The sequence below is a fragment of the Petromyzon marinus genome, chromosome 23, assembly GCF_048934315.1.
Source record: "Petromyzon marinus isolate PM22_M1 ecotype Great Lakes invasive population chromosome 23, UKy_Petmar_22M1.pri1.0, whole genome shotgun sequence".
Classification (NCBI taxonomy): Eukaryota; Metazoa; Chordata; class Hyperoartia; order Petromyzontiformes; family Petromyzontidae; genus Petromyzon; species Petromyzon marinus.
In genome coordinates, this window is record NC_133689.1 from 572510 (window position 1) to 590034 (window position 17525).

At 54.2% G+C, this 17525-nt stretch overlaps 1 protein-coding gene across 3 annotated transcripts in view; it reads left to right on the plus strand.

Moving 5' to 3' along the window:
• CD109 (CD109 molecule) overlaps window positions 1-17525 on the plus strand; it is a 39832-nt gene that overhangs the window by 12092 nt on the left and 10215 nt on the right. For 2 of the 3 annotated variants that reach the window (XM_032959264.2, XM_032959265.2), the window contains exons 5-22: window positions 4198-4431; window positions 5054-5179; window positions 6328-6367; window positions 6741-6828; window positions 6947-7058; window positions 7940-8054; window positions 8518-8627; window positions 9605-9799; window positions 10654-10755; window positions 11843-11905; window positions 12666-12842; window positions 13041-13193; window positions 13753-13878; window positions 15015-15084; window positions 15559-15682; window positions 16147-16261; window positions 16416-16529; window positions 16829-17047. In XM_032959264.2, coding sequence (XP_032815155.1) covers window positions 4198-4431; window positions 5054-5179; window positions 6328-6367; window positions 6741-6828; window positions 6947-7058; window positions 7940-8054; window positions 8518-8627; window positions 9605-9799; window positions 10654-10755; window positions 11843-11905; window positions 12666-12842; window positions 13041-13193; window positions 13753-13878; window positions 15015-15084; window positions 15559-15682; window positions 16147-16261; window positions 16416-16529; window positions 16829-17047 — 2283 coding nt within the window. The remainder of the gene's footprint in view (window positions 1-4197; window positions 4432-5053; window positions 5180-6327; window positions 6368-6740; window positions 6829-6946; window positions 7059-7939; window positions 8055-8517; window positions 8628-9604; window positions 9800-10653; window positions 10756-11842; window positions 11906-12665; window positions 12843-13040; window positions 13194-13752; window positions 13879-15014; window positions 15085-15558; window positions 15683-16146; window positions 16262-16415; window positions 16530-16828; window positions 17048-17525) is intronic. The other variant, XM_032959266.2, reaches the window with a different exon arrangement.

Here is a 17525-nt window from a genome sequence, read left to right on the forward strand (position 1 = left end):
CTGCATGACCACAAAGCAGGATCCGCAAAGTGGCCTTGCGAATTAAAAACGATGGAGCAGGTATGAGTGGTTTTGGAAACCTGAACTACCAAAAGTGATTAATTTTTGTACACGACCACCTGACGCATGGATGGGAACAATGGCGTTCACAAACAGTACCAATGATGGCACAGAGGAGTGGGCTGCGTGGATTCGAACCTTCGCAAGGTCGCACGTCGTGTTGACCCTGAAGGAGAAGCGGGCAGCTTGGGCCAGGTCCGTCGGTAGAAGCGGTGGCGGCCGGCAGTGGAGACAAATGACAGTGACAGCTTAGAGACGTGCCTACCGTGGAGATGGATCCATGAAACCATCTCGTGCGGGAGCTGAGGTGGTGTGATACATTGCAGGATGGAGACGGGTGGTTGCTCGGAGGCCTTTGTTCAGCAGTTGATGGGTCGTGGCTGATGAGGATCCTCGTCACTGTTTAATGGGTTACTCCTGCAGGTGGGAATCTGCCTCCTGCGGAGCCAAGAAAACAATGCGCTCCACGGGGAGAGCGTGGAAGAGTGAGCAAGAGGGGGGGCGGATGAATCATTAGCAAGAGAAGCGTGGGCGTCCCGCAAGTTGTTGTTGTTCGTACTGCGCTCCCCATCACTCCCCGGCAGCACCCCAACAGTGGTTCACTACGACCCCCCGTCCATATCTGCTAGAGGCTCCTGGTCGTTACTCTAAGTGATTTTGGTGACTTCAAAATTAAACAAATTATTGGCGGTGCAGTTGTGCACAAAAATGACAACTCAAACAAATCTGGCAATGCACGATGAAGGGCCATTGCACGATGAAGGGCCATTGCCCGAAACGTTCCCGATATTTTCTTTTACGGCCATTCTAATTGACATGTAAGCTGCAGGAGTTTTCCACGGGGGTTTCTCTCTCTCTGTGCGGCCGGAAGGCCGGACTTCGGTGTAGACGGGAAGTACTCTACGACCGCCGTCTGGAGATTGTTGTTGCATGTTCTTAAAGGAGTGGGTGCTGCTTCCTTGGCTTTCGGGGATGGGTACATCAGGCGGGGGGGGGGGCACAGCACCAGGAGGGTGGGAAGACGAAATGGCCTTTTGGGTTATAAATATCTGTTACGTTGCGCTGGTAATGAGCGGAACCCCTCGGTGATTCTGTCCAAACGCCTTGGCAGGGGCTGGGCCCCTTTGTACGGAAACCTCCCGCCCCACCCCCGCTATTAGGGGCCCCCGTGCAAGGGGCCTCGTCCGTGCGTGTCCCGTGCGTGTCCCGTGCGTGCCTTCTCCTGTGGGGTGGGGGAGCGCGTTTCCGCGGTCCTCATCACCGCACCCGCACAGAGCCACCTTCAAAACCGAAGACGTCGCATTATCGATGGCCGTGGTCGATCCACTGCTTGCATGAGGGTGCCCTCAATCTGCCATCCTCTCTCTACGATGTTGCCGCGTGGCTAACGCAAGGAGCTGATTTTAATTGCGCCCATATCCAGTTTTGGAAGTACTTTCTGCTTGTTCCGTTCTCTGTTTGCCCGTCGGCCGTCCCCGCTTCGAGCTGCGGCGTGTGCTGCCCACGGCCACGGCCGGACCGCTCGAGCGATCCCGCTCGCCACATTCTGCTCCCCGATCCACGCGTCGCTTCGTGTCGCTGCAATTCTAAAGCCGGCATCTCCCTCCGCCCTTGATGTCTCACACGCGTGTTACATTTTCTTGTTCAATGTCCATGTTTCTGATACGTGTCATCGCAGGTAGAACTATGTTGTTTTTTAACCCAAGCCCATTGTGCGTTAATCCATCGCAGTTGGGTTCGTGAGACGCTTGCCAAAGGAACGAGAACCCCCTGTGGGTCGTGTTTTTCACTCGCCGCTTCCCCCGGAGTAAACCTCCCTCTGCCGGGCACCGCAGCACAGCGGGGTGCTTTGTCGGCATCGCATTGCCAGGCTGTGGCAGCTGCCACCATCGACGCTCGTGCCGTTGATCCCTCTCCTCCTGCTCGCCGTCCCGCTCGCTCGCCCGCCCATTCCTGGCTGCGACTAAAAGCGTGAAGTCATCCAATCGAAATGCCCCGAGTCGTCATCGGTTGGTGTCTGGCAGCCTCCTGCCTGATGCCCGCCAGAGTCTCTCTTGGCCACGGTGCTTACAGCCATCGTTGTTGTTGTTGTAGACGTTCTCTCTCTCGCGGCGAGCTGCTAACATTTTTAAACTCGATTGTTCACGGTCCAAACATTTTTTTCCCCCCAACCAACGCAAGAAGCTGCCCCACCCTCTAAGTGTGTGGACGTTGCTACGCCCGGCCACGTTATTTCTCTCCAGTGCTCATCTTCACACATCGTACACACGGCCTAGTGGACCTAGGGGAGCGCCAGAACCAGTTCAGTTATTTGCCACTGTTAGCCACGAGAGGGTTTCTAATGCTGGGGTCCCAAGCGCCGTTTCTCCCCCACCCATAGCCTACGTGTTTAAACATAGCTCTGCACATACGCACAGCCTCGTGTGTCCACCCAGTGCTGGGTGAGAGTCGGTTGTGGCCTGGGTGGGGGGTGCAGGGCATTGGCTGCGTGCGTCTTGGGAGTTCACTGAGGGGCAGCTGCTCCTGCCGCCGTGCGTGTGACTAGACACAGCGGCCGCTATTGCTGGAGAGTCTCAACGCCTCCTGTAATTAGCCCAGGCGGTCTCTGTTTCCTTTGAATTCGCGTGCAGTCTGTAATGCCTTCCACGACGCGCACGGCTTGGGGAGGCCCTCATCCAGCAGTGGATCGATAGAATCGCTTGCTCGCCGGCGGTCAGTCACCTCCGTATCGCCCTTCCATCGCGACTACGATGGCTGCCGATCCCCTGGAGTTAAATCATTGCATCCCCTCTTCCACCCATGTGGAGGACTCTGTAGCGGACACTTATCTCATCCAGATGGCGTTCATGCAACACGCCGCAGGTTCTCTTTCCATTGCCTCCCTTGCACTGCTCCGCTTGGGAATTCCCTCCTCCTGTCGTCTCTCCGTTCCCCCAAGTTCTTAGAATAACTTGGTCTCAATTCTCTAAGCGTATACGTTACTTCTTTAACGATGCTGCTTGTTGCTGGCCAACACCAGTGACGATTATCTGAACCGGTCCCGGGCCTCCCCTAGGTCGACTCAGCCTCAAATGAGTACCTGGTGCGGTGTGTAAACATTGCCACTAGGGAGACAAAGGCGGTCGGGCGTGGTGCTGGCCACCCATCCCCTCGTGTACCGTTCCGGCCTTCATAGGTGCTCGCTAACAGCACTTGCCCCTCCAGTCTGTTAAGGCTACACGGGGGATCTTTGATCTTTGATGATGCGTGAGCTCTAAATTCATCAGCGCGGACCGCGCGACCACGCCTAACGACGCGCGCCGGGACGGGCTGCCAGCGCATTGCGAACGCCGCTGGGCAGGGCACGAGCCCGGACACTCCCACGATTCTGTCGAGTTGAGATGGGACATGTGAAGAAACCTGCAGGCACAAAGTGTGTTTTTGCTGTTCTATTATTGCACTGTCAAGAGTGCTGTTTGTTGCTGTCTGCTGGCTGTGATTGACAGCTGGTTTAAAAAAAAATCCCAACCTCTTTTACACGAATTCTAGAGCGCAGGAATTTGCCTCTTTTTGGACGAGGTCCTGGGATAACAAAATCAGAGCTGAATGTTTGCATGAAGCTCAAAATAATGTATATCTCGTGTGGAAACCTGAATGAGGCTTGTGTTCATCATGATTAAAAAATAGCTGTTCAGATCACGATTGCTTGCATTGAATTGTAGAATTTTGACGGCTTTATTATCCCACGTTTGTGATACGTTTTACTTCTCCCCTGCACCCAGTAGAGGTGCTAAAATTCACCACATTGTTCAAAAGAATTGAACCGTGAGACTTGCTAGTATTGTTGTGGTGAATTGCTGTACCCTGAATGTGGCACGGTGTGGGGACTTGACCTCGACTCGTCTGGATTCCTTTCCAGAATCCCGACATGTGCAATGTTTCTGCGCTGCACTTCACTGTCTCAACCGTTGGCCGCAGATCTCGCCGTGTGCATTCCATGGCTTCATCCCGGCATCGCGCGCTGCCAGTTGGGCACCAGTAGTGAGCGGTGTAGAGAGGTTGGCATGGGCCTCGGTGCAGGGGTCAACATTGGAGGGGGGGAGAGTTCCCGTGTGTGACGCTCTCCGCCGTGGCTGCTCGCTCGTTCTCTCGTCGTAGCTGCCTCTGACGGCCAGCCCGGGGCTCTATGAGCTGTGGGTCCACGGCGTCGACTCCTCGGGGCTCCTCTTCGTCAACAGTTCCACGCTGATCTTCGACAGCCAAGCGCTGCTGCTCTTCGTGCAGACGGACAAGGCCGTCTACAAGCCGGGGCAGACGGTGCACTTCCGCGCGTTCTCCGTGGACTCTAGTCTGCGGCCTCACCTCGGTGGCGCCTACGACATCGAGATTCAGGTGTGGTGGGGACCGGGGGAGGTGAAGGTGCAACCCTGCTACTGCTCGCTCGCTCGCCACGTAGACCTGCCGCACGATGGGAGCTTATTGCAGGGGTTCGCAGTTCGAATCTTGGCGGACCCTCCTGGTTAACGCCGCAACGCGGTGTATTGCCCCTAAAAAATACTCCGCGCAGTAGGCCTCGCGGTGGACGTTCAAGGTCTGTGATGCCATTCGCAGAAGAAGAGTAGGCCAATGTGTCGGCCTCGTTGAGAACGGCTCTGTTTGAGAAACGCAGCAATCATCGCCCCTGCTTGACTGTTTGCCTTGCCAAGCCCCTGCCCCGGTCAAACTAAGGAAAAAACAGGCGAAAACAGTAAATCGTGCACGCCCTATGAGTCAGCATTAAAGATTGTGCGGTGTTTCTAAAATTACTGCGGTGCTTTTTTATCTGCTGGAAAACCGCTTCGCTCTCACGGTGTCAACATTTGGAGGGTATATCACTCCGGTCCTGAACCTGATGGGGAGTGCCCGGTGCCACCATCTGTGTGGCGCTCTACTTCTCTCGGGCGTCCCTCTGCCGTGCCGTTCTCTGAGCGCCGCCACCCTGCCTGTGCCGCTCCTGTGCCCGCCTCCCATGCAGGACCCAGTGGGCAACCGGGTGCAGCAGTGGCGTGGCCTGACCTCTGCCAGCGGTGTGGTGAGCGCGGACTTCCCGGTGTCCGACCAGCCCCTGCTGGGGCAGTGGCAGATCATTGTGCACGGCGAGGTGAGGGACAAGCACCGTGCCCTTGCCCACCCCCGCTTGGCGGTGGGACGGCCGTGATTCACGTGCCGATGCGAGGGATCTGGACTAGTCCATGTGGGAGGAAGGGGGGGCAGTGGGACTTCAACCACTCTTTTGCAAGGCCCACACTGTCACTGCAAGGGCCTCTTGTATTGACAGAGGTGACTGTCAATACAAGTCAATGCAAGTTCTAAATGGTGTTATTGTTAAAATCAGTGATTTTCGGTTTGAATGATCATTGAGGCATTGATGCCCATCTCCTATTTGCAGCCATGAGCCAGTGATCAACTCCAGATTCATATGGTAAGGGCGAGTATCCATAGGACAACCACTGTTGACTTCCCTACAGTGGTATTTGTCTTATCGACTCTGGAGGGATGATGGGCTGAGTCGTCCCCCAACCAGAATTTGAAATCTCATCTTTCTGATTCGCGAGCTGCTCTCTGTACTGCTGAGCCACCTGGTTAGATCGGTGCTGTCTCCAGGTGGCACACATTCCCTCCCTGGTACGTGGTCAGTGCAGCTGAGATGCTCGCAGTGACGGTTCATTCTTGTTTGTGGAAGATTTGAAAGTGGTAGGCCTCGTGCGCCTGCGGGTCCCGTGAAATGAATTCGTGGAGGCCGTAGGTCGGCACCTCAGGGTGAATGATGGGAAATTATACAAACAAAATAGATTTCTTGCCTAAAATTAAATACATTAGTTGCTGAGCACAGACCTGAATCTTAAAACAGCCAGCAACAAGCAGCACTTCCAAAGTTGTAATAGATGAGCGTTAACTTTTAAGTTGAAATTGCGCAAGCTTGAAGTGCTTTGGGAAAAGAGGTGATGGGAGGCAATTCCAAAGTGAAGCAGTGGCAAGTAAGATGCAGAGAGAGAAGTGCAGCGGGTGGGATGTGTTGTTGTGACCTGCAGTGTGGTGGTTGAACAGTAACCATGCCAGTAGCAACGAGGAGGTGACTGACCGCCAGTGAGCGTGTGACCTGAAGTGAATTGGGTTGTGTGTTTGCTTGGCGTGTGTCTGTATTAAGTTTATAGCACTATGCTAATGAGATCACTGTGGCTGGAGCTGATACCAAACCTTTACATTGCCAAGTGCTGCGCGGTAGTGACGGTGTCTCTTCTGCTGCAGGGGGTGGACAAAGAGCAGCCCTTCACCGTGGCGGAGTATGGTGAGTGAGGGACATGGTGGTGGTGCTGGGAGTTGGTGGTGGTGGTGGTGTGGCACTGCTGCGGTAGTGGTGGTGGTGATGGTGTGCTGCTGTGGTGGGGCTCTGGCTTCGTCGCGGTAACTGCCAGTCGCGTGCGTTGGCGTGACGGTGCGTGCTGTGCCCGGAGAGCCGGTGTTCGGGATGGCTTCCCCAGTGCTGTGAGCCTGAGAGCGAGGTGGTGGGGAGCGTTGGGAGGGGGCGTTGTTGCAGACGGTGCGGAGAGCGCATGGAGCAGCAAAGGAGCGATTTTTCTGATTTGATCCTCTCCACCACCCCTCCCCAACCCCACCTTGCCCCATATTCTCCACCTCGTCCCGTCTGGGTGCCGCCGCAGTGCTGCCTAAGTTCGAGGTGCTTCTCAAGCTGCCGTCGTTCGTGGCCAGGGAGGATGGCCAAGGGGTTTCTGGGACTATCGAGGCCAAGTGAGAGGGCACGCACGCACCCGGTCCTTCCTCTGCAATCACGCAGAGAGTTAAGCTGGTGTGCAGGGCACATGCGGACACGTGTGTGTGTGTTTGCGTGCGTTCATGTTCCCCGAAGGTACACGTACGGCAAGCTGGTGCGAGGGAATGCAACCGTCACCCTCATCATTGGGAATCCGAGGCCCTGGGAGTGGCAGCCGAGCTTGAACCTCACCATTAGGAACTTGAAGGTGACAAAACATGAACGTAATGTGTGCACAAGGGGTGCATCTACCGGTCAACTCACCCAGTCAACCTTTAACACCTGGGTGTGTCTCGTCGTCTCCAGCCAGTGCGAGCCTCTTGGCACTTTACGTTGCCTCCCAAGCGGCCCTCTAGCCTGGTAGCAGCGTTGGCGTAGCCGCCACTTAGTGGCAAATGGCGGCTGGTGTGGTGCTTCTGCCCCTGTCTGTGGTGCAGTCACCGCACCGTGCCACGGCCCTGGCGACGAGAGTTTGATTTCTGGCCACGGATGGATAACAATGGCGAGCAATATCGGAGTCGGTTCTGGGTACCCACCCCCTAGGTTGACTCGGCCTTGAATGAGCACCAGGTGCAGTGTAAACATCAGCACTGGGAAGACCAGGGCAGCCGACTGTGGTTCCGGGCACACCACCCTCTCGTGTGTGATCCTGGCCTTGATAAGTGCTCGCTAACAGCACCTTGCCTGTATGGACTGTAAGGCTTCATGGAGGTTTTTCCATTTTGTCTGCATATTAACGATGCAACCGCAAAGGTGTCAGTTTTTTTTATGCGTTCCAATGAAGGTTCAAAGCGTTTATGCATTAGCGGTGTCTGTCTGTAAATGGGGGTCGCCACGTTTCTCGCAAAGATGAACCGAGAGGACTGAAAATTTAGGATGAAGTTGCGTTGCTCTCATGGACTTGGCCTCGAGCACTGGCCATGTTTATCAAAGCACTGCCGCCCCCCAACCCGCTCCCTCCCCGGCAGAGGCGCTGTCCAATCGCGGCCGCTCCTCGCGTTATCGGTTTAACACTCGAGCACGTTGGGATGTTTGCTCACGGATTCCGCGCACGTGTGTGGTTTTTCTTCCTTTTTGTTTTGATCCCAGCTGGATGGGAACGCCGGCTTCGCGTTCTCCTCGGACGAGGTGAAGGCACTCGTCGCCGACAGCTTTGTGCCCGACACCTACACCATCGAGGCCCATGTCACGGAGCTGCTGACTGGTGGGTGTCTCCTCCTCCTCCTCTTCTTCCCCGTTTCCATTTTTGGGAGGCTTTGATCCCACCGTGGGTCGATCACTGATGGTAATTATGATGCCAGGCTGCGCCGCATGTTGCTGTCGGACGGACTCGCTGGCGCGGTCGTTACCGACCGTGAATTTGAGAGCACTTTTACTTTTTTCTTTTTCTGACCACAAGGCCAAACATGGCAAATGGCCAGCAGTAAACGGCACTGTTAAAGGTATTGTAATTGATCATGGGAAACGAGAAAACGGTGACAGGGAACTCGGAAGTAGAGTAATATTTGACTTTGGAATCACCATCAGGCCCGCTGATACCTACCTGCTAGTAATCGCTGCTTTTTGCAAAAATGAACGAAACGGTTCACTGTGCACCTTGTGCCGTGGCATCGCCGGGACCGTGATGCCCTTCAATGCTTCCCCCCCCGGCCACCCTGGGTGTGCAGGCATCACGCAGAGCGGAGGGGGCTCGGTGAAAACGCCAGAGTACCGCGTCGACGTGCAGTTCGTCAACTCGCCGCTCTCCTTCAAGGCCGGCCTCAACTACACGGCCTACGTAAGGAGCGCAGCTCCGCCCGCCCGCCCCCCGGTCGCGCGCGGCTCTCCCTGAACCGCGCTCGGCACCCTCTGGGTCCGGTGTACCTGGTGGTGAACCTGCATTCACGTGCGCATGTGTGGGGCGTAGTGGCACAGTGGTTAGCGCGTTGGCAAACTGTGCAACGAACCCAGCGAGAGGAGTTTGATTCCTGTAGTAATAATACGAATAGGAATTTAATAATAATTCACTTCAATCTTGACTTAAAGCTTTCGTGAATTCATATTCTTTGGGTCTTTCGGTAAAGTCACGTAGATAGGTTAAAATTTATAAAAAGAAAATAAACAAAAAAACTACAACGTTTCGATCACAACACAAGTGATCATCCTCCTGATTACGATCGCTTGTGTTGTGATCGAAACGTCTTGATTTATTTTATTTTATTTTTTATTAATTTGAACCTATCTACGTGACTTTACCGAAAGACCCAAAGAATATGAATTTACTTCTTCATCTAGCAGAGCCACAATGAGTTGGAGGATTCTTTTTTTCAGGAAGGTCCTACATTCATTGGGTTTTTATTTTATTAAGATTTCAGACAATTAATGAGCGATTAAATTTTTTTTTTTTTAGAGGTGACTGCCACGCCATATCCTCGAGTGAACGTTGATGATCCTATGACATTGTTTGAAAAAGCTTAGGCCAATTTGATTAATTTTACTTGTAAGTTATGTTAATGGTAAAACCACAAAGCAAAATCACCCCCTATGGGCAGCCCTAATGTCAACCTGCTGGGCCATTCTTTCATGTTTCCATTGTGCCTCATACGGACAGCTGCCACTGGGGGTCCCCCCTACCGCAGGGCACCTCTGAACGGCATGGGAGGCGTGGTGTAAATATTAAGTGGCGACGATGAGCGGACTGAATAATTCGGTGCTGGACCATCGTTCGACCGGCATGGGAGATTGTCGTCTGCGTGCGCCTGCGCTTGGATCCAGGTTCACCTGTCCCTGCCAGACGACTCTCCGCTGCTGCCCAGGGACCTGGAGTCGCCGCTGCTGGTGCAGGTGTCGCAAAGCAACCTGTCGTCGGCGCTGCTGTCGAGCTGGGAGCAGAACTACACCGTCCCCGCCAGTGGCGTCGTGGCCGTGCACTTCTCAGTGTTGCCCGACGCCGATTCCGTCTACGTGAACGTGAGCGCGGCCCGCTAGCTAGCAGCCGGGTTCCCCGGCATGGGAGATGGGCCGGCGGGCGTGACCCTTGGTTGAGGTCTGAGCTCCCCGAGCTTCTCAGTTCCTCTAGAATTATTCCGAGGCGTGGGAAACCACAGAGTCGGGAAGGCAGCCGGAGCTGATGCCTACCAATTGACTACGCTCTGCGGTTATATAATTGGGATGTTTTGCCAACCCCTGGAGTTCGTGTGGATCCTTCGGCTTGTGGCTTGAGCAGCTTGGTGGCATCTAAAGCTGCGCCATCTGATTTTAAGTAACACAAATAAATGTAAGCGTCGGTATGGGAATGCAGGTAACAAAGTAAATAAGCAGATCCTTCTCATTTGGCACGTATCTGTCCCCCCACATGAACACGTGCATTTGTTTTTTACAAACCCATTAGTGGCATGACCTTCTGGGAATGACTTTTGCTCCTTAAAAGTGTTAAGTTAATGGAATGCTCATTGGATAACTCGACCAACCGGGCGACTTGAATAGCAACCTTCTTGTGCACCCTCCAACTGTCGTCTATAGATCTGGCTTTGCCGCCTATGCCCAGCGCTCCCTCGAGTGGAGGCCCTTCCACCAGCAGTGGCGTAGAACAAGAAAATTGCATCTGGTTTTTTTACAACCTTCAAAACTTGAGGCCAGTTTCAGTCTTTGCGGTCTCATCAGAAGAACTGGAGCTGCTAAACTGCTGCAGGATTTCCAACCGTCGTAGCCCCCGGCGCGTTTGTGAACGCGTCGGTTCCGCTCGGCGCCGTGTGGGCAACGCGCGCCCCCTCTGGTGCGACGCAGCTGCCGGTGCTCGCGCTCACGACGGCTTCTCTCGCCAGGTCGTCTACAAGCAGCAGAAAAACAATCTGCAGCTGAACAAGGAGAGCAGCACCAGGTCGGGGGAGTCCATTCAGCTCTCGTCGGCAAACTCCAAAGCACAGGTGCAAATCCGGGTGCTCGTTCTCATCCATCCGGGCCACGTTTTTGTGTTTTCCAGTCCGGACGGAGGTTGATGTCCCCGTATGCACGCCACTATAGACGGATAGCAATCATTGCACACTCCTGCAAAAACTTGGCAGGGCCCTCTTGAAACAGTCATGAGGCTCTATAAAGCTTGCATGGCTAAACAAGTGAAATAATATGAATGAAGTTAAATCCACTGCAGCATTTAGGCCTCTCAACACTTGTTCATGGGGGTGGTTCGATCATGTTTGACCATGCTGGTCAAGTGGAGGCTCGGAATGGTTTGGATATTGTTCGCTACTGATGTTAGCCGTGGCGAGGAATTGGGTTGCTGGGATCGCAACCTGCTGACCGCTGCTCTACCCAGAAGCATCGGTCGACCAATGGCAGGTTGTGCTTTTAATGCTTTACAAGCAAACGTTGAATGCATTGTGCTGTCTGTCTGTTTATCGGTCCATAACAGCCACTCGTAACGATGGTCCAAGACGGACAAAGGTTCGGTGTGAGGTTGTGCTGCTATGAGGGAGTTGTCTTGTTGAATGTCAGCCACGTTGACCAAAGCCTTGCCCAGACTTGGGACGACAACCCCAAAGTAGACTCTGCAAATATACCGGGTCTCTGGTTTACGACGGTGCAATTTTACGGATGTTTATATAATGCCACCGTGGATCAATTTACGACGCATCTTCTGACACGACTCCGAACCCATTTGAACAGAGTCGGTCAGTGTTTTTGTGGCTTTTCACCTATTAAGCCCCGCTCAATGTGGCTGATAAAAGGAGAAACACATTGGCAAGTGTTTACGCCGTTTCTACAGTCTATGTGAAAATGGGGTCTGATTTTATGACGGGGTTTACAGGAATGTGCTTTGTGGTAAAAGCGGGGACCGCCTGGAACAAACGCGTGTTGCTCTAACGGCTACCCTGCCGGCCTCCATACTGCCGCTGAAATACTTACTCGGAGCGTTGCGCGATCCGCGCATGTGCGCAAGTGTTCTCCTAACTTGCCGAATGCGTGGGGTCGCATGTGGTGTAAACGCGGGCGTGTGTGCGCATCTCGTTCCAGGCTGGAGAGCCCCTGCAGTTTTCTGTGACCAGCACAGAGCACGTGGAGGAGTTTTTTTACCAGGTACGGAGCCCCGACGTCGCTTTCAGCGATGTGTCATGCATTTGTCCAAATATTTTATTCTCTTTCTTCACTCAACTGGAATGTTGTCCGGCTCGTGGGTGGCACGTAGCGGCCATTGCGAGAGTTATTCTGGGTTTGGTTGTGCCGGGCGCAGAACTATATTACGGCTCTGTGATTCAGGCTCCTGCTGCATATTGTGAGTGCTCGCGGGCGTGGGTTCTGTAACCCGCAAGTGTCTTGGTGGCGTGGAGCATGGCACTGAAACTGCACCTCTTCCATGTAATATCGTGCACACAGTTGGGAGGGCGGCCCTTTTGAAAATTGCATCTCATGCCCGCCCCCAATGGATCACATGTCACGAGAAAACAGCACCTTAGAAATTTCGAGGACATTGAGGTTTATTTACCGGTGCCTCTAAAGGGGCCAAAAGTCAATCTTAACGTTTGATGCTTTTGTTTTCCAGTTGAACAGGGGTCAGAGGTGAGTTTGGGTAATCATTAATCCCTCCAAGTACGCAGCCATGATTGAGACCACAATTTCAGACTTAAATATACGGCCATATTTCTACTGGTGTGTCTCTGTGTTGTTGGGAGTCTGAATAATGTTCAAGAATTGAGATTCGGTTTCTAAAGAAGCTCCCGGCATATTGAGCGAAACGTCAGACGTCGTGCCGAACGACGCCACGTGGCACGGCCCCGGAAATTCCTCGGAGAGTTTGATGTTCGGTCGGTGTGGTTGTTGTGTTTTTTTTTATCGCCAGGTGGTTTCTCGCGGGAACATAGTGGCGACGGGCAAGGTGAACTCCAACACCTTCCAGCTATTGCCGACGAGCGCGTGGGCGCCCAGCGCGCACGTGGTGGTGCACTACGTGCGCGACGACGGCGAGGTCGTGCCCGCCTCCGTCACGTTCGACGTCGCCGGGATTTTTGAGAACAAGGTGATGAGGGCGGGGGGAGGGTGGAGTGTGGGGTGTGGATTTGTGTGGCCCTGCAGTGCAGCCCAAGAATCGCTCGTCAATAGGGGCAGAGAACCTCCGGTCTGCACCGATTTGGCCAGATTGCTACGTGCGGGCTAACCCAAAACAAAAACAATTATCGTGACTTTGAGCGATGACGATGATCGTCGTTTCTGTCAGGTGGTGCTCAACTGGACCGCGGAGATGGCGACGCCGGCCAGCTCAGTGTCTCTGAAGGTGTCTGCATCCGATGCCGAGGCCTTCGTTGGCGTGTTGGTGGTGGACAAGAGCGTTCTGCTTCTCAAGACCGGGAACGACATCACGGCTGACTCGGTGAGCCGCTGCGCGCTCCGTCGGTCGCTTTGTCGGTGGCTCTGTCTGTGCGCCATCTCAGTCGGCCCCTATTGCGGCAGGACGCTAACTCGCCTGGGGACTGATGCATAAATCATTCACTGGTAAAGCTGGTTGTGAACGCATTTGGCTGCGGTGTGTTTTCCCGTGAATGAGTTGCGGTTTTTTGGTTCTCCCGGTTGATGCTACTGCGCGTTAACTGCGTTTGTGATGATAAATAAATACACTCTTGGCGTAGGGCTCCCATGTGACCACACACGCGTCGACAAGTAATCTGTTTCCTTTAAGAAGCAATAAAACCAGATAACAACGCGTTCTATATCTTCCAAATTCTATAACTTGGCAAGCTGTAAATATCACTACATCCTCATCTTGCGGTACTCTTGGATTATTCGTGTTTTTTTTTATCCGAGCCACACCCCCAACCCCATTTTACCCCGGACAATAGGAGTTGACCAAACATCCCCAACAAGTAACTCAAGGGTCTGACTTGGCAATGCTGCTGCCGTCACGGCCTGTCTGATCTCTCGGCGCTGTGCAGGTGACATCTGCCGTGTCGGCCATGGCAAGCACCAGCCGTGGGGGGCCGTTCGATGCTGTCCCCTGGGGGCGCTTCATGCCGCTCTTCTGGCTGCCCAACCCCTCCGACTCGCTGTCCACATTCACCGTAAGCCCAGCGCCCGCCCACGGCTCGTCTTTCTCCTCCCGCCCTCTGCAGTGAATCCCTCCGTCGTGGATCCCGCGCCAACACGGGCACGGTGCGGCCGGGCGGTGGTGCTCGTTCAGGGTGGCTTGACGTTGGGCTACCGGTGGCCACCCTAGTTTAGACTGCTGGGATGGTAGCCACGAATTACGCGCTGGGGGAGATGATGCAAAAGAGTTGGCCATTGTCTGCCAGCGCCACAGTCCAATGTGCCAAATATGTTAAATGATTCGCAAATTAATTGCTTGGGTAAACAGTGCGGCAATATTGCCCCCTACTGGTAGATTGTACTCTCCTGTGGAGCAAGTCAAGGTGGATTCTTGGTCAAATGAGAATTGACTACAGGTAGTCCCCGAGTTACGATGGTCCGACTTGCGATATTTCGATCTTACGATGGCAATACGACAAAATTGCCATCAACAACATAACATCGCTCAAGTATGCAGATGGCGGACAGAATCTTGGTGAGTACAGTACAATATGATACGTTACGATACATTCAATGCATGTATGATACGTAGCTTTATCGATTTAATTTTAGGGTTACCACGATACGATACATACGTTCAATGCATGTTAAAAGTTTTTTTATAGGAGATAGGATTGTTTCCTGAAAAAACTTTCTATGAAATTGCAGTTCATTTAGGTAGGCTAAGAATTTCCCTTGTTTTTTACTTTACATTTTACTGTGCAATCCAGTATTGTAATTAATAAATACATACAGTATATAGTTTATACAGTACGGTACTGTAAATTGCTCTGTTTTGCTAAATTATCACCATTCTTTAACACTCCTGGGTAGGCTAGGCCATCTTCGACTTACGATATTTTTGACTTACGATGGGGTCGTCGTAACGCATCTCCATCGTTAATTCGGGGACTGCCTGTAATTGGTTGTGATCTCCCATTTTACAGCCTTGAGCCAGTGGTAGAAATTCAACGTTGCAATGGCAGGGGAGAGTGGTATCTGTAAGACTGTTGCCTTCTCTACTGGCAACGTTGCGATTGCGAGCCGCTCGCTCTGCCGCTGGGCCTCCCGGCTGTTTGAAGCTGCACGACCCGACGTGCGTGGGCCCTGACCGCGTGTTCGTTGTTTACAGGAAGCCGGCCTCGTGCTTCTGACCGATGCCTACGTGCACCACCCCGAATTCTTCCTCGTTTACAAAGAAGGTGAGAGTGGCGCTGGGGCCTCATGAACCTCGGCGGATTGACGCTGCGCGGCCGTCCCCACGGCGTCGCGCTTACCGCCGTGCCCGACGCAGGCGACAGGCTGCCGATCGTTCCACTCTGACATCCCTGGGCAAAAAATGCAAGCCTCGTGGCCGGGTTAGCATGCGGCATGCGTCGCATACGAGTTTGTGCAAAGCGGTTGCCGACTGTTAACGTATATGTATGCACCGGTGGTGTTGACCGTGCTTTTGTGTGCCCACTGGGTGTGGTGTGCGTGGTGCGTATGTGTACATTGAGCGTGTGTGCCTGCTGACCGGCGTTGCGAAGCGGAGTGGGTACTCTTCATCCGGGGATGTGCAGACCTCCACGGTGACTACGCTTCTGCTCAGTCTGACTCGACCGGCGGTGCCCACAGCGTGTTTTGTCGCGAGCGCCGCGCCTCTTCCTGCTGCCTCTGCTAATCCCTCCTCACAGATTTCCGCCCACTGGGTGGCGCGATGAACATGATGCCTGTCGCCACGGGCGCTGGTGCCGCCCCAGCGGAGAGAGTCCGCACGCTCTTCCCTGAGACGTGGATCTGGGCCGACGGCGAGACGGGGTGAGCCCAGCCCTGGATTTCTCCTCGGCAGTGAAACCCCCTTCGTGTTAGAACAGCCCGTGGAAGTGGATATCACCGAGCAACCCCAGATTCCATTTTAGTGACCTCTGGTCCCCATATGCAGGGCGGGTGGGAAAGTGCTTCGGTTACGAGTGTGAGATTCGTCACGCCACAATCAAACCGCTCTTGAATTTTCAGAGATGGGATTGAGCGCAGAATGAAATTCAATAGATGGGTTTTTGTTTTGTAATTTTGAGATCGGGCTGAGACCAAAAACCGACCTGAATTTGGAAAACTTTTATTTAATCACTGGCGACTTGAGGCCTGGGATTGAACGGAGGATCTCATCGGTGCCAGCTCGACACTCTGACCTCCAATCCAGGCTGTGTTTTACATGCGACGTGCGTGTGCAACGCGTGTGCAACGCGTGTGCAACGTGTGTGACTCTCGCTCTCTTTTGACAGCAAAAATCGGTCAAAGACGTTCACAGCCACGGTGCCCGACTCCATCACCTCTTGGGTCGCGTCGGCCTTCTCGGTCTCAAGCAGCTTGGGGCTCGGTGTGGCCGACACTGCACAGGTGAGGCGTGCGTCTCGCGCGAGTCGTGTTTCCGGCGAGCTCGTGCGTCCCGCCGCCCTGGCGCGCGTCCCCGCGCGCTCCCGAGTCGTTCGGGGGGTGCGACCGCGGTGCCGTTGGCGCCGCGCGTGATTCCCTGCGCGCGTTCCCGTTGCAGCTGCTCGCGTTCCAGCCGTTCTTCGTGTCGCTGAACCTGCCGTACTCGGTGGTGCGTGGGGAGCAATTTGTCGTGCAGGCCCTGGTGTTCAACTACCTGGACACGGACCTGCAGGTGCCGTCCCCCAACCTTGCCCCTCCCCCTCCGGCTACGTTCAGAAACAAAAGAAAAAGGACTCCTCCTCCTCCCAGTTGTGCTCACTCCCATTCCACTAAGATGCTGCTTCATAACAATTATATAATAATCCTTATTGATAATTATGGTTTAAATGTGGCACTGTAATGAATCCTGTGGGTAATCTGGAAGACAGAAACCATGACGTCGCTACTTGTATCATCCGCAATGGGCTAAAATAAAATAATTTTTGTTCGTTTTAACTTTGACTTTTACAATGCGTGTCACGCCGACCCCAGGTGCGCGTGACGCTTGACCCGAGCGACGCGTACGTGGTCCTCGTGGACACCAACGAGGTGGGCGCCATCCCCAACGAGCAGCTGGTGACCGTGCGCAGCCAGGACGCCGCCACGGTCTCCTTCCCCGTGTCGCCGGCGCTGCTCGGCCTCGTGCCCATCACCGTGCGCGCTCGCGCCGCCACCGCCGCCGATGCCATGACGCAGCAGCTCCTCGTCAAGGTGCGCGGGGGAGGGGTGTTCAGTCTGTGTGTGTCCACGTGTGTGGGCAGGGAGCGGTGCAGCGGTTTGCGCGCCGCGCTACGAACCCGGGTTCGATTCCCGCTCACGGCCAACACCAGTGACGAATATCTGAACTCGTCCTGGGCCCTCCCCTAGGTCGACTCGGCCTCATGAGTACCTGGTGCGGTGTGTAAACATCGCCACCAGGGAGACAAAAGCGGCCGGACGTGGTACTGGCCACTCACCCCCTCGTGTGCTGTTCCGGCCTTCATAGTTGCTCGCTAACAGCACTTGCCCCAACAGTCTGTTTAAGCTACACGGGGGGGTCTTTGTCTTTGTGGGCAGGGAGCCGTGGCACAGCAGTTAGCGCATTGTGCTTCGAACCTGGCGACCCGAGTTTGATTCCTGCTCATCGCCAACAAAAGTGTCGCTTTATCTGTATCGATGCTGGGAGACAAAGGTGTCCTGGTTTGGTGCC